Here is a 27,174-nt window from a genome sequence, read left to right on the forward strand (position 1 = left end):
AGGAGAATTAAGGCTGCAGATGGAATTAAGGTTGCTAATCAGGTGTCTTGAGATAAGGGACATTATCCCTATTATCCAGGTGAGCCCCATGTAATCATAAGCATTCTTAAAAGTGGAAACAAAGGCAGAAGAAGAGAGTCGGAGAGAAATCTGAAGACACTACCCTGTTGTCTTTGAAGATAGAGGGATGGGGCCATGAGCTGAGGAATGCAGATGGCCTCTAGAAGCTAGAAAAAAGCAAGGAAATAGATCCTCCTCTAGAGTCTCCAGAATGAATGCAGCTTGGTTGACACCATGACTTTAATTCAATGAGATTTATTTTGAACTTCTGACCTCTGGAACTGTAAGATAATACACTTGCATTGTTTATGCCACTAAATTGGTAGCAATTTGTTATTGCAGCCATTCGAAACTCATACAATAAGCAAATATTACATGTGATCAAGAGATGCTTCCTCCAAAGAAAATTCGAAATGTATCATTTATAAAAATTATAAGATTTTGGATATTCTCAGGGCAACTGACCAAAATGAAAACTTAAAGACAATTTAAAAAATACTTTGTTCAAAATGGCTCTAGTGTTTATTCAAAAACAGTGGCACTGTAATCTCACTTTTTTAGAAGTTAGTGAATCTATTGGGGGCAACACCCTGAAAATCAGCTCCCCATATACTCACAAGTAAGGGGCAGGTAATATTAAGTCACTCAGCAAAACAACTCAACAGTGACTCTTTCATTTATTTCTTTTCTGAATTTGGTTGGGTAATCAGAAATATTCCAGGAGAAAACAGCACAAAAATGTTCTTTTACAAAAAAAAAAAAAAAAAAGTTCTCTTACCTGATAATATGGTTGCTGAATTTCCATCACCTGTTGGTACAAATAAATGGACGTGTTTTTTTTATTCAATTAAATGGAATAACTTTTACTTTACCTACGTACTGATATTCCACAAATCTTTAATGTGACAGGTCTAAAATGTAACATGTAAAAGATAGTGAACTTCTGGCAAAATATAGTCCTTTGGACATGATAAAAACCTCAGAAGTGTTTGCCGATTTGATTGTTTTGAAGAGATTCTAGAGGCAATAGCTTTAACACGTGATGCTAGCTCCCCAGAACGCCCACACGTTGAGAGCAAGCCAACACTCCTAGAACGTGGGGCCCCCTGCCTGTCCAGGGAAGTGGTTCCCAACTGGAAAATAGGTTCCCATCCTGGGAAGCAGGATGACCATGCATCTCAGCTCATGCTTCCCACAGAACCCAGTGGCATCATATGTTCTTCCTGGACCCCTTTCTGTTAATTTCTGTTAATCTGAGTAAATATACCCTGCTATGGATTTCCAATGACTGGTGTAAAACACATATATCTGCATAGCAAAACAAAAAAAAAAATAAGAATACACATTTAATGACAATATGGATGAAAGAGAAATAAGTAGAAAAACAAACAACAAATTCAACCAATAACCAACCAACCAACAAAACTCTCAGCTAATTATTAGACCCACTTATTCAACTAATCTCTGAACTTCCTGGAATTTGAAGAGAGATGGAAGTCATGGTGCATAATGGAATTATACTTAATTAATAAGTTGTAAGAGACAGAATTGCCTGACAGGTGGTATCTTCCTAAAGGGAGTTATTGCCTTTATTTTAGGACCATTGAGCATGTTAGTGACTAATATATTGTCTTCAATACCAATTTTATAGGAGAGGCAGAGTGCTAACATGTGTCTATTATTTTTTCATTCAATAGGCATTTATTCAGAAACTATTATGTGCCAGGAACTGTCCTTCGCTCTGACATAAACTTGACAGAGCTCCTGCTCTCGTAAATTTACAGTGGACACTGAAGCTTGTAGTTCAAATCCAGCCCGGTGCCTGTTTCCGTAAATAAGTTTTTTTGGAACACAGGTATGCCCAGCTGCTTGCAGGCTGTGATGACTGCTGCTTTCATGCTCTAGCAGCAGAGGTGAAATGCAGCAGTGACCATCTGTGCCACAAAGCCTAGAAGATTTACTATCTGACCATTACAGAAAGTTTGTTGATTCCCGAATCAGAGAATAAAAAAATTAGGTCTTAGAAAAGTGCCTGGATATCCTTAACAATCAATAAAAAAAAATAGATTTTGTTTTCATTCCAAGTACATGACCTCATTTTAACCTAAATGGAGCTCTGTGAAGTGTTTTTATCCCATTTTTAAAAAAAAGAAAGAGACTGAGTGGCTTGCCCAAGGTCATATACTAAGTAAGGATCAGAGATGGAACTTAAACCTCCTGTTGCCAAACCCATTGTCCTTCCCTCATCTCAAGGCCTACCTGGGCCGGTACACGGGCCTATCTTGAACATGTTTCCACTGGGTCTAATAGTTTCAGAACTCACAAGTTTCCTAGTATACTGATAAACTGATAGTTTATGTGCAAATTATGCAATAGGTTGCTCCCTGCAAATTTGGTTCAGCTATCCCAACAAAAAATCTTCTGGTTTTAAACCAAAAGGAAAATTTGCATTAAGAAAGGACAAATAATGTTTGTCCTTCTCCGATTGACTTACTTCACTCAGCATAATACATTATATGTTCTCATTCATTTGAGGAATATAAATAATAGTGAAAGGGAATATAAGGGAGAAGAAATGTGCGGGAAATATCAGAAAGGGAGACAGAACATAAAGACTCCTAACTCTGGGAAACGAACTAGGGGTGGTGGAAGGGGAGGGGAGCGGGGGTGGGGGTGAATGGGTGGAGGGCACTGAGGGGTGCAATTGGTGGGATGAGCACTGGGTGTTATTCTGTATGTTGGTAAATTGAACACTAATAAAAAAAATAAATTTATTATAAAAAAAAAAAGGACAAATATGGGCAGCCCGGGTGGCTCAGCAGTTTAGCGCCGCCTTCAGCCCAGGGCGTGATCCTGGAGACCCGGGATTGAGTCCTACATCAGGCTCCCTGCATTAAGCCTGCTTCTCCCTCTGCCTGTGTCTCTGCTTCTCTCTCTGTCTCTCTCATGAATAAAAAATTTTTAAAAATCTTAAAAAAAAAAGAAAGGACAAATACTGCAAATTCAGCTTGAAAATACTTCCTACCTTGGGGTGTTGGCAATGATTCCTCTGTGTTCTCTGTAGGGAGAAGGATTGAGAAGTCAGTGGCTGTGAGCATGTAAAAGTATTCATTCCCTCTGTCAGCCATTCAAGACACACAATGGGAAAGAACATATGCTGAACAGTTGTGTAAGCTACACAAATAATTTGCCAAGGTATTTCTTTAACATTTCTTTTAACAGCAATTCCATTGGATGAAAAGATCAATACCAGAGAATAACTTAAAACCGTTATGACTGAAATGAAAAAGAAGCTAACTCTTGTGGAAGGAAGAAAGTGGTCCAACCACATTTTCAACTTAATGGTAGAATCATCTTACTAACCCAGGAATGTGCAAATGGCAAATAATCATTCTCACAATATGGCAATCTGAACCTTTCCACCATGATTCCCTTTTTTCCTTTATGATCTACCTATTACCTGCACAGGTAGCACATAGAATGAAAAATGTCATGTCAGCAAAACAAAAGTATCCATTTATGCAATTCAGGCTTGAAATACTCAGTCTCTGTTAACATATGGGAAGAGAAAGACCGAAGTTAGAAAAGGGAAGTTGTTTCTAGAGATAATTCAATTCAAAATGAATTTTAAAACGAAAGAATGTGATTCTCAGGTATAAAAATGTCGATTCTTCCTGCCTTAGTTCCGATGACTTTAGTTAACCATCGAAGGTATAAATGTTTGTTAATACAGTGTGTCTAAGAACACGTGGTCACCCAGCTATGGCTGTGGTGTTTCTGCCCTGCAGAGTCTATATATAAACACACCCAAATAAGTGGCAAACACTTGTCACACACACGAGGCAGGTGGGACCTAGTGGCTTTACAAAATAGACTGCTTTGATGGAATTCTAAACCAAAAGTCCAACTAAACAACCAAAATAAAACAAAGGCGAATCAAAGATAAAAAAAAAAAAAGAAGAGAAACTAACAATAAATGAAAACAAACCAAAACACCCCCCCTTCCCCAGTATTTTTGCTATTCGAATTGACTTAACTTACTACCTTTGTAATATGGACACAGTCTTTCTAGTTGAATAAAATTGGAATTTTTCGCAAGTGACCAAGTTCACTACTCTAGACCCACTACATTATTTCCTTTATTTCCCACTGGTATACACATTTATATCTTTAGCATTGGTGGTTCATGAATACTAGTCACATATTTGGTGAAAATTCATCTGTATGTCTAGACCAGTGGTTCTCAATCAGAAGCAATCCCCCACCCTCCAAGGGACATTTGACCATGTCCGAAGACATTTGTGGTGGTCATAGCTGGTGGTGAGGGGGCGTGGGGATGGAGTGTCATTGAGCAGATTCAGGTGACAGATAATGCTAAATAGCTTATATGCATGGGACAGCCCCTACCACAAAGAATAATGTGTTCCACAAACGTCAATAGTGCTGAGGTTGAGAAACCCTGGTCTAGAATGATCATGGTAATAACTAATTAGTTGAAGGCTTGTGATTAGCAATACATGGTCTAGACTCACCATCGGTAAGACAAAACTCAGTGCTATTCGAATTTATAAACTCCTGATTTCTTCACCTTCATTAGACTGCAAACTTTCAGTGGGGAAGAAACTTTACTTTTTAGTGTACCCACAGTTTCTAATGCTAATAGATTGCATTCAGGGAGTGATTAATATCACTGTTGACTTATGTTGTCTTTTACCAGTCATTTTGAAATCTAGTCCTTGAAAGGGAACCACTAAGATCTTCCATTATTTTTCTCTATTAAAAAAATTCATTTCAACCTCTTGTGGCTAGAAAATTCCTGAGTTCAAGGTGAAGCTCTCAAATTGCCAAAACCTCTTTACTTTTGGCTCATACGTGTGGTCAGAGATGGTTTATGAGGGCACAGATGCAAGCATCACTGAGGATATTGGTAGAGATGCCATCTGCTCAACGAGATGTGCACCCCTTGGAGGGAGGGGTGACCATTACCTAAGCAGATGACACTGACGTCTTCTCCAGGACCACAGTTATGTAAGGACCAGTCAGTATGAGGACACAGTCCTAAGAAACTCTCTCTTTCCGTGCAGTCGACATCATCCAGCAGAAACTTGCCCTCCCCTTCCCCAAATTGGGCCTCGACAGGGGCAGTGAGGGCACGCCCACAGTTCAGCTGCCGGCACACCACATCAGCTTTGTTCATGTCCCAGTGGTCATCGCAAACCCTGCCCCACTGGCCGTGGTAGGAAACTTCCACACGTCCAGAACATCTGCCTGACCCATTCACTAGTTGCAATTGTGGCCAGTCTTCCAAAGATACAAAGAATATTACATGTTAGGAGAAGGAACACTTTGTGCATTAACCCATTTGTTTAACCATTCAACACATATTTCTGGAGCATGCACTGGGTCATGGCAGACAGCACTGCCGGTGGTATGGTTCCTAGAGCAGACTTGGCTTTGCTGCCCCCAGAGTTGAGTCCAATTTGCAGAGACTGGAGGAAGTAATTGTATTAATGCAAAATTATGTTTAGATTTACAACTATGCTAAAGGCTAGGAAGCAAAGAAGGAGATGTTTGTAATATCTTGAGAGCGTATCGGGGGTGGGGGGTTCAGGATATCTTTTCTAAGGAGTGATTACAGACTCGAGTCTTGGACAAAAAGTAGGAAGGAGCTAAGTAGACAAAGAAGGATAGGAGGAAGCAGAGGCTTCCCCAGTTCGTTAAAAAACAGCAGAAGTTTATGAATGAGGTAAATGCCTGGAGATGAAATCAAATGTGTAAGAGAGGCCATCTGCTTAATGGTTTGGACCCACCAAAGCACATGAAGAGATAGAAAATCATGACTCACCACCAGGGAATGGTGTTAGGATCTCAGCATCTAAGAGCAGAGAGAAAGAAATGAGGTGATTGCCATCCCAAAGAATCCACCCAAGTTTACTGGAGAGCATCGCATGTACGTAGTGGGCTCACAGGGCAGACACTAAGTGAAGGGCATGCCTTAGGGACTGGATTCGTGGCAAGTGAGAATGGATAACGTATTTGGGCAGTTCAGAGTCACTCATACATTGCTCTTTTAAACTGGATCCTTCATGGGAACATGCCTTCTGCTGCAAAGGCAGAAGGGTCAGGTGCTTGTAGAAGTGTATTCCTCTGGCCCATAAAGAGACTCCTAAGGAAGAAAGGTGTGTAGGGCCCAAGCTAACCAGAAACGGTGAACTTTTCTCCATTCATTTCTGAATTTGCTAGAAGTCTAAAGTCAGGATTTTCTTTAGTACAATTATGTCTTCGAATGATAATTGATTAGATTATATTTATATCCTTACTCCATAATTTTCTGACATACACTTAGGCAATGAGAACAAAAACAGTTTGGGGAGAAAATGTTTCCTCCATACCATACTTAAAGCAGAGAAGCTGCATTTTTTCCCTTTCCTTTGTTGAGTTCTCTTGATTAAATTCATTATTTGTCTTTTGTACTCCCCCACTGCCATGATGGGTTATGTTATAAAATCAGAGGATTGGGGGCATTTGGAGAGGTTTCCTTAAAGATGTACTGCAGTGTGATTCTTACCAAAAGCTCCTGAAGTTTCATGTTCATATTCTATGAGAAAGAAAAGAAAGTTGAATGTATCTGGAATCTATCAAAGAAGAGAAGCATTCTAGAATGCCGGGCACTTGCTGGAAGGATCAGCTGTTGTCCCACTGCTACGACCGCAGGGAAAAAGTTCAGCCTGGAATTTGTGCTCTCTGTGCTTATCCCAAAAAGGAGGCTTGGAAAGAAAGATCTTTTAACTATTTGCAATATTTGTTGAAAGGCAAATATCTTGGTCTAAACTCTAAGCTCAGGAATAGCCCAAATACATTCAACCAGGGTTGGTTTGTTTAAGTGCCCTTCCCTGAGACTGGGGCTGGGAACACCTGCAGGCTAGACAGGTACATCTTCCTGAGTGTTGGTTACCCTAAGTAACCCACATTACCTTATATTTTAGAGTATTTTAAACACTTGTGTGCATATTGTGATAAATATGATTCTATTATAACTTGGAAATAAAACTCTTTGTGGGTGTTGAAGATAAATGGTTTCCAAAGAGAGTCTGAACTCAGGGCAGGCAACCTTGGGCTGTGCTGTTTGGGGTATTTGTTTGAAGAACATGGGAGCTGATTAACACATGGACGTTCATTCTCTTGTCATGTGGTCAATCACTCATATCCCAGTTGACACTGAGTTTTGATGATGTTGGTGGGTCTGGAGGCTCTGGTTCAAATAAATCGGGGCAGTTCAGCTCAAGGGGTACTGTGCATCTGGGGATGTGTCTGGGCCTGGGGCACATGAGTGGGTGGGGAGCCTAAAATATGAGGGAAGGGTGTGGCTGCTTGTGGAACAGCAAGACAACTTTGAACTTTTGCAAATGTTGCCTAGATTCAAGGTGGCTTTCCAGCATGTGGACGTATTTGGGGGGGGGCGTGGACAGCACCAGAAGTGGAGTCCTGAGGCCTGGATATTAGCCGTATGATTTTGCTCGAGGTACTTGGCCTTGATTTAACCTGTCACCAAACCTCAGTTTACGTATTTATGACAAAAGGATCATAAAACAAGCCGCTTGAATTGTGTAGTGATGGAATGCGGTAACCGATGGAAGATACTTAGAAAACTGGAAATTGCTCCATGACCCAATGGGATTTACACTTTGAGGCAGTGCCTCAGGCAAACCACCAAGTGATTCAGTATACTCAGATTTGGAATATGTAACATGCTAAGATTATAATAAAGATTCAACAAATCTGTCAAAATATCATATTTGAAAGAAATTAGATTTTCTTTCCCCCCAAATGATAGTAAACTTAATGAACTTTAATCAGTAGATAAGACAATCAGAGGAAATTATTGGAAAAAACCTAGACTGAGGTTGACACTTGAAGAAGGAGCTATAGACACCTTTGCCTTCGTTAGTAAAATGATGATTAATCAAGTAACCCTTCATTAATGATTAATTCATACATATTTACTAAAATGAACAAAATCAACCACACATGCTTGATTCCAAAGCAGGGTTCTTAAATTCAGCACTATAGATACGTGGGCTGGAAAATTCTTTGTGGTGAAGGCCTGTCCTGTGTGTAGTAGGAGGTTTAGTAGTGTCTCTGACTTCTAAGATGCCAGTAGCATCTAGTTGTGACAATCAAAAATGTCTCCAGATGTGACTAATGTCCCCAAAATCATCCCCAGTTGAGAACAACTGCCTAAAATTATACTAAAAATAAAGTATACTTTAAATTTCCCTGGAATCAGATTCTTATAATAATGTGCTAACTGGACTATTCTCAGCCCATCCTCCCCTTGGGTGCTGTCCCCAAGGACCTGCTGCCTAAGGGACTAGCAGAGTCCTCCTTCCAACTTCCTAGGCCACCAGGAGTGCCCAGATCGGGCAAAGATGACCTCTGCCCAATCCTGTCTCCTGAGGACCCATGGGAAGCTCACAAAGTGGGCTCCAGGGGTTCAGGGAGTCAGAGGTACTGGGGCCGCCTTTCCCCCACAAGCCACTGTGAGGCCTCGGGAATGATGGTTTAATGGATCAGAACTCTCCTCCACACCTTTAACCAGCTTTCGAGACAGAGCTGCCTGCAGTGGGAAAGGTCCAGCAGGGCAGGGTCTGGTCCTGCCACCATCACCAAGAGAGGTGAGTCTGCTGCTTTGTGACAGAAGCGGGCATGTGGAGTAGTCTGGAAGTCAATCCCGTGGGACAGCGACATGGTGTTCGCTGCTGAATCTTCAAGGCTTCTGCAATAATATTTTCTTTTTTTTTAATTTTTATTTATTTATAATAGTCACACAGAGAGAGAGAGAGGCAGAGACACAGGCAGAGGGAGAAGCAGGCTCCATGCACCGGGAGCCCTACGTGGGATTCGATTCCGGGTCTCCAGGATCGCGCCCTGGGCCAAAGGCAGGCGCCAAACCGCTGTGCCACCCAGGGATCCCCTGCAATAATATTTTCTGAATGAATGAGTGCTTGGCTCTTGGGCTAGCTGATAATGGCTTAGATCTTGCTTCCTGGCAAGTCAGATTTGAGAGGAATGATCTGGGGGTATTGGGAAGTGGTCTCCTCTGACTCTACTGTATTTGGTAGCTGAGGAACAAAGAGGAGGCCGCCTCTGGTTCCTGACTCCCTAACTTGCCCCGTCCTCCAGAGATGGTTTATTAGAGACATGGCTACTTGGTCTCTAGGAGGTAGATGTTCTCAGAAAGCAGAAATATCAGGCACAGCATCATTGGCTATGAAATGACACATTAAGGACCAGAATTGACAGGTGTCTTTCCTCACAGCAAGGAGAGCGGGAGGAAAGTCATTGTTTTGGTTGTTATTATTATTATTATTATTCCCATTGTGTTAAATAAAGGGGGAAATAATGTGCATAAAGCCACATTAAGAGGAAGTGGGGCTTGGGGGGGCACATCCATTAAGGATGCCAGATGCACCTGCTGTCACTCAGCACCGCCCCCCTCAGAGCTTTAATGCTCTGCTGTTGCTGTCTTGAAATTCTGAAATAAAATTTCTGAGAAAGGAGACCCACACTTTCACTTTGCACCAGGACCCGCAGTCATGTAGCCCATCCTGTGACTGGATGAAGCCTTTTCACTTCAAACCTAGACTTCTTTGCAACACGATGACCTTTGGCTTCCCAAATAGACTTTTTAAAAAAATTTTTTTATTTATTTATGATAGTCACAGAGAGAGAGAGAGAGAGAGAGAGAGAGAGAGGCAGAGACACAGGCAGAGGAAGAAGCAGGCTCCATGCACCGGGAGCCTGACGTGGGATTCGATCCCAGGTCTCCAGGATCGCACCCCGGGCCAAAGGCAGGCGCTAAACCACTGCGCCACCCAGGGATCCCTGGTTTCCCAAATAGACACAAGAAGTTTGGTGTTAAATTTAGGGTGTCTGACTGTGTTCAGGGGAGATATTGAGGAAATAACTGGAAAAAATGGAAACTCAAGTCCTAGAGAAGAGAGAAAGGCATTTACCCGAGCAGATGACACCAGCATCTTCCCCATGCCCGCAGTTGTGGGTGAACCAGCCGGCTTGGGAGCACTGCCCCAGATAGAGCTCAGTCCCCGAACACTGCACATCGTCCAGAAGGATGGGGCCCGAGCCCTGGCCATAGTGGGCCTCTCCCGGGGTGGAGACAGCTGTCCCGCAGCCCAGCTGCCGGCACACCACGTGTGCTTCCTTCTCATCCCCAAAGTCGTCGCACACTGTGCACCACATGCCTTCAAAGTACACCTCGACATGGCCAGAGCACCTGCCAGAGCCTTCCACGAGCTGCACAGCGAGCCAGTCTTTGGGAGAAAGGCAGCCCCACCCCCCAACCCCACAAAGTGTTGGTGGAGTTACCACCTTCAGGGGCATCATCACCGTGACAGGAAGGGCTATTTATTGAGGGCCCCCTGTTCTCCAGGTGCCGGGTTAAGTCCTTTACAACAGGCATCTTTCCAAGACTTACAATTACCTTGTAGGGTATTGCTGTCCTCATTTTACCAGGGAGGAAACTGGGGACAGCTTTCTGGGGGGCCCACCGGTGAGGGGCAGAAGGGGAACCCTGGCTCATTCCATCTGCTCCCGGGGGTCCTCCGCACATCTCTGTGGGGCCCTCCTGTTTGGGGGGGGTGTCATCCACGGGAGGGGAGTTTACATTGGCGGGACATCTGGCTTCACTTTGCTCTTTTCCAAAGCACTTCGTTCCGGATCCTCCCTTCTGCTCCGGCAAGAACACCTACATCTAAGACAGGATCGCTCCAGCTCTGGGCCCCAGGATAGCTCAGCTTAAGAAAAATCCCCTGGATTCTTGGATCATTTCCACTGTGTCATCGTCAGTGTCGAGTTGAGCTCGCCGGAGGAAAGCAAGTGTGCCAGAAACACACACACACACACACACACACACACACACACACACACTGGGAGAACTCCCCAGGAACCCACGGCCCTCCCAGCGAGCACCCACACTTCAGCCCTCGGAGCATTTGCTGGGCGTTGCTCCCTGGCTCTCCCGATGCTGGGGCAGGAGGGGCCTCCTCGGCAGGGAGGTGCACCGCAGGCTCTGCCTCTGCTGCTGGTCTCATCACTCACTAGCTCATGCAATCTGGGTAGGGCCCCACCTCTCATTCCTCATCTGCGGGGACCGGGATAAGAGCACCCCCCTTGAGGGAGATCCATGAACCAAATGCATCTGAAGTGCTCTGCACCGAGGGAGCATCAAGGAGCTGGCGACTGTCATTTTCTCCCCTTCACCCACTGTCATTAGACAGCTGAGGAGGCCGAGGGGAAGGAACTCCCAGGGCTGCTCCCCCATTTGCTCCCTGTCCTCGAGGTTGCAGAGCAGCGCTTCTCAAATCCTATTCTCACACAGCCTGCATTGTTCAAATCTCTGGGGAGAGGCATGCTAAAGATCAGATTCCTGGAGGGTACCCCATGTCTGGGAGGGGACCTGGGATCTTGCACATTCCCCAAGCTCTTGGGGGTTGATTATAGTCAACTCCCAACATTTAAGAGCATCTGAAATAGGGACCTTTAAGTCAGTCTCTAATGTGTAAGAACCACAGAATTAGATAAAGACCCTGTCTTGTTAAACAGAAATAAAAACGGGATGTCTTTATTTCCAGTAACTGACTCATCCATCCCCAGGGGCTTTCACAGCTTCTCCACATCTCTGCAGCCCTGGAGGTGCCACCTGCCCTGGACCCCGCCTCCCCCAGGCCCTGGGGATGATCCGACTCCGACTCACCATCCAGCTGCTCTGCAGGTGAGCCTTGCATGGTGTCTCTTTTAGAATGTCCTTTCCACAGCCGTTCTGTGGGGCCTCTGACATCTCTCCTGGAGCAAACTGAGACAGACAGCCCTATTAGAATCCGGATGTTCAGCCCAAGGAAAGAGAAAATAGCCTCCCCAGTAGGGAGACCCCACAGGGCCCAGCATCAGACAGCAGCTTCACCAGCCCCGTTCCAAACCCACTGACTCACAGGCTCAGCAGAGGGAATCTGAGGATCTGAATGTTTCACAATCCAATTGATTCTATTGTGCTGCCGAATTTGAGAACCCATGTTCTGGAATCACCTTTCCTCAAGCTCTTGTCTTGGGGTATACTGGATTTTATAACTTCCTTTTAATCACATGAGGATTTGTACTGGTAATTCCAACTTTTTGTCAGCTGGTATATGTTATCAGACATCCTTAGCTGTCTGTAGCTAATCTTGAAACATTTTCTTTTTCTTTTCTTTTCTTTCTTTTCTTTTCTTTTCTTTTCTTTTCTTTTCTTTTCTTTTCTTTTCTAGATCTATTTATTGGAGAGTGAACAAACAAGAGAGTGAGCATGAGCAGGGGGGGAGGGGCACAGGCAGAGGACAAGCCAACTCACTGCTGAGCGGGGAGCCCAATGTGGGAAGCTTCATCCCAGGACCCTGAGATCATGACCTGAGCCCCAAGACAGATGCTTAACCGACTGTGCCATCCAGGTGTCCCGAAACATTTTCTTTAATTAAGCTATAGTTTACACATAAATTCAAATACACATAAATGCCTTTTAGTTTTAAATTGATGTTTTCCAGTATCTCTCTCTCCCTTTTTTTTTTGCCTTTTACTTATTTTTCTATTTTTATTTTTCTTATTTCTTTGTCCTTTGCAAGCTAATTTAATTATTATTAGTCCATTATTTTATGTGTTTGGCTTTGTCTGAAAGATGAGATGTTTGGGTACTGCTCAGTATAAACCCCGCCGTCCATTATTTCCTGGCTCCCAAGTGTTTCCGGCTCGGCATGACAACTTTGACCTAAGCATTGTCTCTGAGCAAACAAATAAGTGATATCCTCCAGAGCACCCTGTTGGTAGATTTTGCACCGTGAACTCCTGTGCCCTTCAGCTCCCACCTTCTGTCAGCCGTTATGAAGTGATGCCATGCTCCGTGGACAAACCATTCAAGGGCATAAACTGTGAAGCTCGTTGAGTGGATTTACAATAGTCCATTTACCCCTGGGTCTGTTGGGGGGAGCCTGCTATTCCTTGTCATTGGATAAGGCCCCAGGGACTCATCAGAAAACACAAAGCCTGGAACTTGGGGCTGGGAAGAAATCCATGCCCACTACATGGATTGAGCACTAGACCAGACAAGATGTAACCCAGCAACTGGACGTGTGGTCTGGCTGCAAGCCTAGGAGAGGTCCTCCGTGGGGAGGAGAGGCTTCTAGAAGTCAACTAAGTTGGTATTGTTAATAGTAATACCTGACCTTTATTCGGCACCTGCTGTGTGCCTGTCGTGAGTCTAATTGACTTGAAAAGACTGTAGTTGACTTGAAAAGTTTCTATTATTATTTCCACAGCCATTTTAACAGATCAGGAAGTCAAGTAACTTTCCCAGACCCCACAGCTCATAAGCAGCAATGCTGGGATTTGGTTCGAGTCTGGACATTTAGTTGCTCACTCTCACTTCTTTCCTTTTCCTCCCACACTTGCCACATTCTCCTACCATGTGGCTGAAGCCTTCTGTTTATAATGCCACATCTACTGGTTCCTTTGCCATGAACAGCTCTGACGCCTACACCCAGCTTTTACACTTTTCCAAGCACGTTCATAGCTGTCAGCTCCTTAGATTATCAGAGAAGCCCTGTGAGGTGTGCTGCTCGGGCCCAGTCAGGTGGCCTGGGTGGCCGACAAGCAGAATCTCTACACTTGCCATCCAAATCCACCATGATCACCCTGAATTAGGTTTGTTTGTTTTGTTTACTTTGTGTGTGGACTACCATGATCTTTTTTTTTTTAAGTCAGTTTCACTAACTCAATCTTTCCTCACTTTAGTCCATATCATCTGTCCAGTCATCCAAAAAAAAAAGCCACTTTGGTGTCATTCTCCTGTCTACTATGGTTCTTCATCATCTATTGGGTAAAGGCCAAAGTTCTTAGCTTGAATTTCAAAACCCTCTTTAATCAGAGCCACAGCTTCCTTTCAGATATGGAGAGAAAAGGCAAAATAATTACAGAAAAAAATGAAGTTTCCTTACAACTAGGGATGCCTGGGTGGCTCAGCAGTTGAGTGCCTGTCTTCGACTTGGGGTGTGATCCCATGGTCCTGGGATAGAGTCCCACATCGGGCTCCCTGCATGGAGCCTGCTTCTCCCTCTGCCTATGTCTCAGCCTCTCTCTCTGTATCTCTCATGAATAAATAAATAAAATCTTTAAAGAAAGAAAAAGTTTCCTTACAACTGACAGCTCAATTGACAAATACTTAAGACAGAGTGACTTTCCTCCAGGAACTCAACTGCCTTGATGTGAATTCTATGCTAAGGGCAAAAGGCAACCTTACCTTGAGATTAGCCAACCTCTAGGATCCTATAAGTCTTCTTTAACATATGAAAATCCCTTTGGAAACTTCCTTTATCTCTACCCCCTCCACAAGAAATACATTAGCAATCATCCTCCAAACATATGGCCCATTGATATCCACCTGAGGGTCTCATAACTAAGGTTTTACTAGCCAGTAGTAAAGGACTCTGCAAGGTCCTGGAAACCTTGCTTTCAAATTCCTTAGAGACTTCCACTATCCCTAACCCCCTCCTAAATGGAAAGTATAAAATGGCCCATTCGTCACAACTCCAGTGCAGCTCTTTCTACCCCAGGTCCTGTCCCTGTGCTTTAATAAAACAACCCTTTGCACCAAGGATGTCTCAAGAATTCTTTCTTGGCCATTTGCTCCTGAACGCCAACATATCACATCATTTTCCAGTTCCTCTCTTGTGGGCAGCTTATTTTCCCTCTTTCAGAAGGAAGCCTCAGACTTCCCCATGACTCCATGAGCTTTTCTTGAAATTCCCTGGAATGTCATAATCACTTATATCAACATGGTATCCTAGCCATCCTGGCAAAACCAATTCCCAACTGGAAACTTTATGAAGTTTTCACCATGACTGAAAGCCTGACCTCCCAAAGTTTTTATGTTCAGTCCATTCAAGTTTAACAAATATCACTGAGCACCTACTACTATGTGCTGGGCACTGGGGTTCTGATGGCAAATGAGAATGTCTCAGTAACTCATTGGATATTTACTGTCTTGTCTCTCCTGCAGTCAGACCGGAAGATCTGAATGGAAGGGATAGTGCTCCTCTCACAGCCCCTGGAATCTCCTGGGCACTCACTAAAGGACAGGCAAATGAATCAAGGGTGTGGGGTGTCAGACAGGCCTTGAAGAATGGGTGGGTTAATTTTGGAGGACGTGGACAAATAGGAATGAGCCTTTTTTATAGGGGAATCAGCATGGGAGCCATCTGAACTATGACTCTGCATTGGAGGAAGAGTTATAAAAATGGATCAACAGGAAAGATTTTTTTTTGAAAGATTGCTTTTTTAGGGTTTTGAATGCTAGGAAGAGAAGCCTAGACTTTTCAAGGGATGGTGGAGGTACCATTTGGCATTCTTACTCAGAGGGCAGAAGTGATAGGCAACACAGTACAGGTGTAGCTGCAAGTGAGTGAGAATTGAAGGTAGGGAGGCAATGGGTGAAGATGATTGCCAGAAGATGCCAGCTCTGATGGCAGCTCTGGGTATGTAGAAGGAGGAAAAATAAAACGTTAGTTGATATTTCTTAAGATTGATTTCCCAGCTGCCTTCAGCAGAGTTGCCTGAGTGTTTAGGGGAATAGTTGTGAGATAAGAAGCCAGGATGAGGGAAAGATGTTTGACTAGAGCAAAGACATAGCAGACAGCCTTGTGAGTGAGGGCAGGGCACTGGGGATTGCGGGAGGGGACTGGCAGGGTTTCCTTTGGGTTGAAAACAAGGAGGGAAAGATACAGGAAACAGGTTGGTCCTGAGAATGAATGTGTGTGCATGTGTACATGTGTGTGTCAGGGTGTGTTTGTATGTGAATGAGTGTGAGGGTTTGTTTGCATGAGAGTATCTGTGAGTGTGTGTAAGTGGGAGTTCTGAGTGTGTGCATGAGAATGTGTGAAAGTGTGTGATTGTGTGTATGTGTGAGAGTATGTGTGTTTGTGTGGATGAGAGTATGTGTGTGAGAGTTTGTGCGTGCAAGAGAGTGTGTGCACAAGAGTGTGTGAGCACACATGTGTAGGGGGCAGGGGGCGGTTAGCCCTCAGAGCTGTCAATATTGTGAGCAGCACTGGGTGGTATGATATCTGCTGAAGGTTTGACCAGAGGTGACGGAGACAACAGGGCATCTGTGGCAGGGGGGTGGCTCCATTGAGAGGACACCATGGATTTCCAACCCACTCTGGTGCTAGGGGTGAAGCTTGGGGCCTGGGGAAGGGCAGAGGCGGGGCCAAATGCTGGGGGCAGGGCTGTGGTGTGAGAGAAGGTGAGGAGGTGGTGGTCAGGGAGTCAGACCTGCAGGTAGAGCAGACCCAACACCACAGCTGAACCGATGGTAACTTGATCACCATGTGGTTTTAGAGACTATTTTAAGTACTGAACTTGGATTGTGTTGATCAGATAAATTCAACACCAGGGAACAATCCCATTTTTAGCAATAGTCCTTTCTTTGGTGGTCAACAAATTGTCCTTTGTCCTCATATTTTCCATGTGAGTTGCCCTAATATCACCTGAGCTCCAGGGGCCTGCAAGTTCCCCAAATCCCTGCTGATGCCCAAGAGACCTGCACTGAACTACAGCTGCATTTCTGGGTGCTTGTTCCCAGGAAGTCTCACTGGCCTCATTGTCTGTAAGACTCTTGTGCAATCAGCATGCGGAGCCTAACAAAGCCAACAGGCCAGATCGGATCACTAATCCATGTGTTCCTGGAAGCTTGGGAGCACAAGCACCCCCTAGAAACTGTAGGGTGATGTACTCATCTTGGCGGTCAGGGGAGGTGACAGTATAAAGCCTGAACAAAAGGATTGGAGAAGGAGGCAAAGAAACTTGCCAGAGAATTATGGAGAAAATAGCCCCATTGATAAGTGATATTTGTAAATCATGTCTGTAAGATCTACACAGCCTTTCAAATACCCTTAGATTTAAGCAGTCAGGGGAAAGGACCCCGTGATCCTGCTGTCTTTATTTTGAGAGGATCCAGTAAGCACTCATTACTCAATGGTATAATATTCCTGTTCATTGATTTTTCACTCATTTATTCAGAATTCATTTATTTATGAAGTGCCCTCGACTAAGGCCAGGAGCTATGCTAAGAGAATGGGTCAATAGGTGTAACAAGTTGTGCCTTTGGTGGGCAAGTAGTGCTGGTGTTTGGCAGTAATTTTGCAAATTTCAAAGAAAGCAGGATAAGTCAGAGGAAGAAGAGAGTTGAATATTGGCATAACTGGATCAGCAGTGCAATAGATAGCCCTTATTTTGACAGGGTTTCTTCACTGGGACTTGTTTTTTTCAGTGAGATAAGAAGAGGGGGTGGGTTCAGAAGTGGGGCTGATCTTTGTTACCAGGGTCCCCAACACATCAGCAAATAGTTACTGCAATGTAGCCTTATGAGAATTACTGAAATTTAGGGTGTTTTTTTGTCTCAGTTCCCAGAAATCACTAAACTCACTTATCCCATGAAGTTTGTCTCCATTTTCTCCGTTCACATCTATCCTAAATCCTTTGTACACCTAATTCCAAACAGATGAAATCATAGACCATTTCCACTTCGAAAGAGTAGCAATACACTTCAAATAAAGCCTGGGGGGGCAGAGCTCATTAAGATTCCTTCCAGGTTGTTCCAGGGGTCACTTTCAATGACACTTAAACTCCATTTGCTACTGGTGGCTTTCAACACCGTCAGAGTCAGCAACATCTCTGCCACAACAGAATAAATATGACTAACTTGAATTTTGAATGATCTCAAAAATTTCCAAAAATGTTACATTTCAGAAAACCTCATCAATTTCCCATATCCATTTGATATAATTCATAAATCTCCAGAGTACCTATCTGCATAATACTGATTGGCTGAAAGAAAAGAACTTCCCTGTTCACATGTTAACAACTACTATTTGAAACCTATTGAAATATTGAAAAATACCTTTTTTTTGGGGGGGGGGGATGGAAACATTAAAGTAAGATGTTATAATCTGAATCTGATGACTGTATTTTCTTCTGAGTTGAAAATACACAGTTGAGAATTTATAACATTTATAATAACAGTTGGCATTAAGTGGATATTTTCTATGCCTGAGGCACACTTCCAAGCAATTTGCAAACATTATTTCATTAACTCTCCCCAACAATCCAAAGAATTATACCCTTCTATGTGAGAGGGAACAGCAGCATGCAGAGATTCAAATACTTGCCTGGGTCTACATGGCCAAAGTTAGGATCAAACCCATATCTCATTGGATGTACAGACCCCAAAGGATTAAAAAAAGTCGTTTAAATCCTTCTCAATACCCTATTATGTTTTAACAAATGTGGTTGAGTAGCTGACATAAACTTATCCACACAATTACTTGCAGAATGAAAAAAGAATTTGGGTATAAAATTTACAATCAAACATTATTCTGTGGTTTGTGAGTTATATTTTTCTTGATTGTTAATAAAAATTATATTCAAGCTATTTGTTAGTCAAGAGTATTTCCAAATTTTCATTTGTCCATATAAGTGGGAAGCTAAGTAACAAAGGACTCTACCAATTTCCTCCAAAGCTACAAATCATGACAAAAATAATTGAAATTATGTAAATATTTTTAATTGGTTTAGTTCCAAATTAAATTGAGATCTCCTTTAAAGGACTAATTGTGGAATACTGATTAAGGCTAAATATCAAACTGATACTTTTTTATAGATAGGTATATATTTTCAGATTAAATGCCTCCATGAATCAAATCCAGATAATTTTATGTCATGCCAAATATTTCAGGCCAAGATTTATTTGTTTATTTGAGAGTATATATATATATATATATATAGAGAGAGAGAGAGAGAGAGAGAGAGAGAGAACCCACACAAATAGTATGTGGGGCAGAAGAAGAGAATCTTCAAACAGATTCACCACTGAACATGGAACCCTACTGAGGGTTCAACCTCATGACCCATGAGATCATGGCCTGAGCTGAAACCAAGAGTCAGACATTCAACGAATGAGCCACCCAAGCTCCCCAAAATATTCTTTTACTGTACATTTTACAACTCTGTTCAGCAATAAAGAAATCATGTCAGTAGGTCAATATCTCTAGTGCTAAATATCAATATATGAGCCAAAGGACATTTTCAAAACTCTTATTTATCCTACAGCCAAATGTTAATTCTTTTCCATCTCTTCCAGAATCCTAAAAACAGCCATGTTTTGAAACAGCAATAAACCAGCTAATGCCTTGTTCATAGATAATAAATCTTACAGAAAATATTTGACCCAATTTCCCTAAATCAATCATGATTATGCATTTGGCGATTCACAGAGCAACATCTTATCAGTGGTTGAATTGCATTAAACACAGAAAAACCTCTATTTGTCCGGATTTAATCTTAAGCTTTCCAAACGTGTGCTGGTGGACTATGTGCAAACATTCATCTTCCCCTTTGAAGCCTGGAACAAGGCATAAGCAAAATGGTGCTGGGGCACCAGCCGCAGTACCTGCTTCATGTAGAACAGTGGTGTGAAAGAGCAGCAGCCAGAGGAGGAGGGCTGAGCAGCCCATGGTGGGAAGGCTTCAAGCTATTGGGATACATGGGGTTCCTGCTTTATAAATGCTCTACAGGCTCCCCTGTGGGGGCGGGTCCCTGCAACCTGATGCCCCTTTCAGCCTTGGATTGGCAGGAATTCAGAGCAGGGGACAATTCATTGGCTTTGGCATTTTGTGGTGAGTCTACTTGTTAGAAGCATTCCATAGAATAGTTGGGAGGTAAAATCAGAGAGAAGGGACAAATTGTGAGCGGTACCTGGCTAGGTAGATGGGACCCCCTAGCTCCTTAGGGGAAGAGAGGGCACTAGGAGCCCTGGACTTCACTGTAGGCATCATTCCTCTTGGTGTGGGTGCTTCCTAGAGGAAGAAGCTGCTAGAATCTACTCACCCTTCAATGCCCACACCTGCATTGAAGGGTGAGTAGATTTCAGCAGCTTCTTCCCTCCTTGAGGTTTTTCCTTACTCCCCACTACATTCTCTGATTACTACAGCACCCACTTGGTACTTATAATACTCAATACATTCTGCTGTAGGTGTAGCTACTAAAGTTTTAGTCTTATTTCCCCATTGGCTTACAAACCCTTTGTGGAAGGAAGGGCTTCTCTTTGTATCACTTATAGTCCTGCTTGCACTATTGCTTACTTATAATATGCTCAGCATGATGTCTTGTACTTAAATATTTGATGAATTGAACTTTGAAGTACTCACTAATGTCTGATACGCTTCAAATGATTGTTTTCCTAATAGATACTTTTTCTTAACTTAGATCATTGGCTTATAGAAGCAAATTGTCCCATAATCACAAGAATTCTCTGCTCTGAGGCTTGTTCCCTCCATTTTGATTTCAGGTAATGCACTTAGCTGCACTGAGCCTAAGCCTCCTCATCTCTAAAATGGAGATACTACTATCTGCCCTGCTTATTTTGGAAGATGATTGGTAGGATTCAATAAAATTCAACATATATAAGAGATCACTCTTCCTCAATAGATGTCCTCATACCAGAGACTGAGTTTTTCTGACAGTCTCAATGCCATGAAATTATAGAATAAATTCAGTCAAATTTAGCCAAGTGGAGAAAACATAGGTGTAGAGCGAGTGTGTGTTATGTAAATGAAAGCAACTAGAGTTAGTATAATATTTCACAGGCCAAAGGTGAATCTCTATTTGTTTTCCTATGACCCAGCTCTTCTTTGGAACCCTCATTCTATCTAGGGTAGACTAAAGAATTTATTTAAAATAAGTCCAAATAAGCTCTGCCATTCCAGGTTTATTTTCAGTAAATCCAGGGTTTTCCCTTTCCTCTTCCTAATTCCCTGGAATCCTACCTCCGATCAGCCCTTCAGTGGGGCATCTGGTTCCTGGATGTTGGCTGTCATCCATACTTTGATCTACTGTGTCTCTCCACAATGGTGGTCAGTAAGACGTCCATGTCTTCTCTGGTCTCAGGTTGTAGGATCCTCAGTGCTCTCCTTAGCATCCCTGGTCAAGACCATGGCCCTGTCAGGGGCCCCATCTCCTTCATTCATGCACGTGGTCTCTCTCCCTCTAACTTCTGAGACCTCCAAGGGATATGAACCACTTCAGGGCCACTCCAAACCTCTTTGCCTTTGGCCAACCACTCATCTCTTTCTCCTCTTGTCCTCACACAGCAGGACAGTGAGTAACTTCAACAAGATCCCTATCATTCAGGTTTCCAAATGGTGGGAGAGACTGAAGTCTTTTCTCTTTCAGACCCCTTGATCTCCCAAATTATCTGGGGAGTCTCATCCTGTGGTCATCAGGGACCCACCAGCATCAATTTCCTTTTCACTTCTGTACCCCTAATATTCCAAAGTGCTTTTAACCCAATAGGTCTTTTTCCAAATACTTCCTATCATACATCTTTTGAACAAAAAGTTAATAACATGTTTTTATTTCTGGTGCCATTGCCCTGGATGGAGGACAGAGTGAGGTGTAAAAAAGACATAGATGGGTACTTCACAATATTATCTCATCATATAGTGAAATAGGTGGATCTTCCACCTGGAAACCATCACGCTGGTGAAATGAAGCCTTCGGTGCCAGAGTTTAGGTATGATTACAGCCCTCCAGGCAGCTACTATTCAGCTCTTGGTACCTCTGTTCTCTCATAGAGGAATAATGACATCTGTCTCACAGGGTCATTGTAGATAATCAGGAATATATATGAGGAACACCAGTAGAATGTCTGGAACACAAATGGTAGCTGTTGTTTCTAATCATTATTATTAAGAACTATGGCCCCTCCCTACCCATGGAGTTGATATGAAACTACTCGAAATGATATGAGTGGAAGAGGTTTGAGCTCTTTGTATTACAATAAGTGTTGAGAGGCTGAGTTTACAAATAACAAACTGACCAGAGTCTTTGACATTTCAACCATGATTACAGAATTTTAGATAAATTGGACAAAGCAAGCAGTTTATTAGGACAAACTTTTGCTTGTAGGAAGATGTAGTTCTGAGGATTTAGTGTACAGCATGGTGACTATAGTTCAGAGTACACACTGTATACTTGTGAGCTGCTAAGAGAATAGATCTTAAATGTTCTCACCACACACAGACACACAAAAGATAGTTATGCAAGATGATGTGCATGTTAACTAATATATTGTGGTAATTATTTCATAATACACATATATATCAAATCATCACATTGTGCACCTTATGCTTACACACTGTTATAAGTCATTTATACCTCAAAGCTGGGGAAATTTTTTAAAAGTTGATCAGAGGTGGCACTCTACCATGTTGTGTATTCACATAAGGTAATGAGTCTTCTGATCACTTAAGATGTGGTTCCAACCAAGCTGTGGTGGAGAGCATGCAGCGCTCCATTCAGAGACTCTCAGGGGCCTCAGTGGCCATCCGCCTGTCGATCTGAATACTCACACAGCCACTGTGCTGTTGCATGCTGGATAAGCCTGGTTTCTCAGAACTTAATGAACCTGGAAGAGCACTGGCTGAGTGAAGTGCAGGGAGGACACACCTTCAGGGTGCCCTGGGAAGGGTCCCCAGTGTCTGGAAGTAGCTCTAGGAGGGCGGCTATCTTTAAATGAGCAGGGAGGCATACTACCATTTATGGCTGTGGAAACAGGGAAGATCCTGCTCCACTTCCCCTCTTTCCCTCTTCCTCCCTCTCCCTTCTTATCCCCTCCCTTTCTCCCTCTTTTCTTTGCCTCTTTCCATATTCCTTCCAATAAATACCTACTGAACACTTACCTACTGAGCTACAACCAGAGCCCATCAGTCAACAAAACAGACGACACCCTCTGTGCTGTGAGCCCCAGGTTCTAGGGCAAGATGGATGATACAGACCAAGTAAGACACAGTGTGCCATTGGGTAAGTCCTTTGGGGAACAGTGGGAGCATGGAGGGCATGGGAGGCAGTGTTGGGGAGGAGGGAGTCACTGAAAGCAGGATGCTCAGAGGAGGCCTGCTTAAGCAGAGACAGCTTGATGAGGTGGTTGATTAGCCTTCTCAATGTCAGGAGAGACCATGTATCTAGGAAGATTGATTCTGGACCATTATGGTGCCAGTGTTCTGAAGGCACTCATGGGACCAGGTGGGTTGGTGCCTAGGACGCTGCTGAACCATCCTGGTCTCACGGATCAGGACATGAGATGGGGCAAAGAGGACTGAAGCCCCAGGAAGCCTCCACCATCTGAAAGGTCAGAGTTCCAGTGTTCTTTGCAATATTTGCAACAATAGGATATATATGTTATTTATATATATATATATATATATATATATATATATATATATATATAAAATGCTAATTTTAATGGCATGATAAAAGATTTCCAATTGTCTCCTTTTAGATATTGCATTTCCCAGGGAGAATATAAATTTTAGCTTAAAAAAAGATTTATTTATTTATTTGAGAGAGAGAGAAGAGAGATGAGTGCATGCTCACTTCAGTTTGCGCCAGTGGGGGGTGGGAAGAGGATGAGAAGGAAAGAAGCAGGATCCCCGCTCAGCTCAGAGGCCCCACAAGGGACTCCATCTCACGACCTGGAGATGAATACCTGAGCCAAAATCAAGATTTGGATGTGCAACCAACGGAGCCACCCAGGTGCCCCATAAATTTTAGCTTTAATAAGTTGATGACCAAGTAGTATTCTCATAATAAGAATATCTGATTTCTAATCTCTTCTTCTGCTACTAATGACCTACCTGACTTTGGGCAGGTGACTTAATCTCATGTATTATTTGCGCCTTTTGTAGAACAGGGATAATAATGTTGGACCTGCCTGACTGGGGAGGGGAGGCAGGCAGTCCAAGTAAACGACAGTGGAGAACCTCTCCAGCACTGACCCCAGACCTTGTCTTTTTCATTAATCTGCGTAAGGCTATGCAAGAACACACTTGCAGGAACTAAGCTACTAAGCAGGGTTGAATTCAATCAAAAGCTAATGTGTATGTTATAACTTTCATTTGTTAGCATGATGAAGGTAATGCATGTTCTCTAAAGGCGAAGCATGTAAAGCACATGAATGTTTGCAGAAGAAAATAAAATCACCACACTGAGCTACACATCGTCAGTGTGTTAGAATATTCCTCCTAAAGCTTTTTAGGGCATGTAAAAAGCTTTTTGTTGTATTGTTTTTATTTCTCTCATTGCCAGTTTTTTGTTTTTTTTTTAAGATTTTATTTATTCATGAGAGACACAGAGAGAGAGGCAGGCTCCCTGTGGGGAGCCCGATGTGGGACTTGATCCTGGGACTGCGAGATCACAACCTCAGCTGAAGGCAGAGGCTCCACCGCTGAGCCACCCCGGCGTCCCCTCATTGCCAGTTTTGGGTTTACTTCTTGTATATGGTGGTATGGTTTTATATGTCGCTTTTAAAAAAGATCCTCCCATTATATCAGGAGAAATGTCTAGTTTAAATGTTCTCTGAAAACATGATTCTGAATAGCTATGTAATATTTCACACAGAGAATAACCTATAGTTTAATTTTACTTCTCTTTTATGGTTGGCAACTGACATTATTTCCAATATTTGGCTAAACTAGATGCATTTTAAAGCATTGGAAGCATAAGGCTGTTTGTCTCAGATCAGCAAGCTGTGTCCAGATCACCCCTGCCCCATTCCCTACCCTGTACTGGACGCTGAGCAACGCACCCCCCCACCCCCTCTCACTCTGGCCTTTCCCTGGGCCTTGCAATTCTTCTCCAACGGTCTTTGCTGGGGCCTGCAGCTCCAAGGAGCGAGGAATTGCACTGATGTGGGGAAGGGGGAAGGGTCACTGGGGAAGAAGCTGCTCCTGAAAAGTGGTAAGAATTAGCAGAAGCTCCCATTCTGATGTGTTCACCATGTACAGAAGCAATAGTTTCCTTTATTGAAATAAAACGCAGCCAGGTTGCGTTATGTGGACATTTTAAAAAATAGAGACTTCCTATTTTTCATAGGTGTTTAAAAGAAAACATTAGTTCACTGGTTCCTATTTCAGATCAAAGCTTCATTTATCTCATTGAGTTTGTGAGCACCTTGCAAACTTTACTGTACTTTCAGGAAGTTAGACCAAGGGAGAGGCAGAGATCATGGATGAAATTCTGCAGGGACTGGCCAGCCTCATGGCTCCTGGGTCTCAGGTGGCCTGATGAGGCCTGGGTCTCTGAGGGGCTCGCCTGTAACAGCTGACGTGTGTCGAGTGCTTCCTACACCCCACACCGTGCTGTGTTTTATGTACCTGCCACCAAACCCTCGAGGCCCACTAGGAGGTGGACGCTGTATGTTGTCCACATGTATGGACTGCCCTTTTGTCCCTGTCTCCCCTGGTGCTTGGACCAGTAATATTCAGTTAAAGCTTAATTTATTATTTTTTTTAAATTAGTTTCAGAGGTAGAATTTAGTGATTCATCAGTTGCATATAACACCCAGTTCTCATCACATCACATGCCCTCCTTAATGCCTGTCACCCAGTTACCCCATGCCCCGCTCACCTCCCCTCCAGCAACCCTGTTTGTTTCCTATAGTTAAGAGTCTTTTATGGTTTGTCTCCCCATCAATTTTCATCTTATTTTATTTTTCCTTCCCTTCTCCTATGTTCCTCTGTTTTGTTTCTTAAGTTCCACATAGGAGTGAAATCATATGGTGTCTTTCTCTGACCGACTTATTTCACTTAGCATAATATCCTCTAGTTTCATCCGTATCATAGCAAATGGCAAGATTTCATTCTTTTTGATGGCTGAGTAATTTTCAATTGTATATATATCTATTTATCTGTCGATGGACATTTGGGATCTTTTCATAGTTTGGCTAGTGTGGACATTGCTGAAGTATGGAGGTTCCTCAAAAAGGTAAAAATAGAGCTACCCTATGATCCAGTAATTGCATGACTAGATATTTATCCAAAGGAAACAAACCTAGTAATTCAAAGGGACATATATATTTATAGATAAGGCTTATTTTTTTTAATTTTAATTTTTTATTTTTTAAGTTATTTATTGAGAGACAAAAAGAGTGAGCGAGAGCATGAGCCAGGGGGAGGGGCAGAGGGAGAAGGAGAAGCAGACTCCCTGTTGAGCAGGGTGTCTGACTTGGGGCTCAATCTCAGGACCCTGAGATCATGACCTGAGCCGAAAGCAGACACCTAACCGACTGAGCCACCCAGACACCCCAGAGGTTTCCTTTAAGAATGTGGGTTTTACCTGGGTACGTCCTTCTCAAAGAATTTTGATGATGTGTTAGTTTGTTAGGGCTGCTATAACTGCGTGGTATAAACAATAGAAATTTATTGTTTCATAGTTCTATAGGCTAGATGTCTGAGATGAAGTTGTTGGGGTCGTTTTTTTCTGAAGACCTTCAGGAAGAATCTATTCCATGCCTCTCTCCCAGATTTTGGTGGTTTGCTGGCAATCTTTCTTGCTTCTCGGTGTGTAGAAGTAAAACCCCAAATGTCTGCCTTTATCCTTACTTAGTGTTTGCCATCTATGCGGTCTCCAAATTTCCCCATTTCATAAGGACACTATATTGGATTAGGACCCATCTTCATAATCTCATTTTAACTCAACCACCTCTATAAAGGTCCTATCTCAAATAAGGTCACTTTCTGAGGTACTAGGGATTGGAACTTCATTGTGTGAATTTGGGGGAAACACAAGTCAGCCGGTAACCTATGGTGTTAACTGGATGCTCAGCCATCATAGGCAAGGCTGGAATCTTTCCATCAGCAAAATCAGCACATGGAATTGCAAACTCCAAATCCTCAGTTCCAGAGTGAAAGCCATCAAAGGCAAGAGGGAGAACTCTAAGTCATGCTCATTCTCACTACTGTGTTCTGACCTTTCTTCCCCACTTCTGACACCTGGTCCCCTCACCCCTCCTCCAGAGGCATGTCTGGCCTCCTTGGGATTATTCGGGTCACTGATGCACTCAACTGCTTCAGCATCAACATGTGTCTCTTGACATCACTGCTCTTAATGCTCTCCTCTCTTCTCCCCCTCCTTCAAGCTTCATAACTAGCGGGCTTCCTTGGACAATCGTGTCCACTTCTT

General features: G+C 43.1%; 1 protein-coding gene across 1 annotated transcript in view; it reads right to left on the reverse strand.

Annotated features, from left to right (window-relative positions):
* LOC144300746 (scavenger receptor cysteine-rich domain-containing protein DMBT1-like) overlaps positions 1-27,174 on the reverse strand; it is a 77,760-nt gene that overhangs the window by 40,486 nt on the left and 10,100 nt on the right. The window contains exon 2 of the mRNA XM_077877010.1: positions 10,077-10,391. Coding sequence (XP_077733136.1) covers positions 10,077-10,391 — 315 coding nt within the window. The remainder of the gene's footprint in view (positions 1-10,076; positions 10,392-27,174) is intronic.

Source organism: Canis aureus, chromosome 29 (assembly GCF_053574225.1).
Source record: "Canis aureus isolate CA01 chromosome 29, VMU_Caureus_v.1.0, whole genome shotgun sequence".
Classification (NCBI taxonomy): Eukaryota; Metazoa; Chordata; class Mammalia; order Carnivora; family Canidae; genus Canis; species Canis aureus.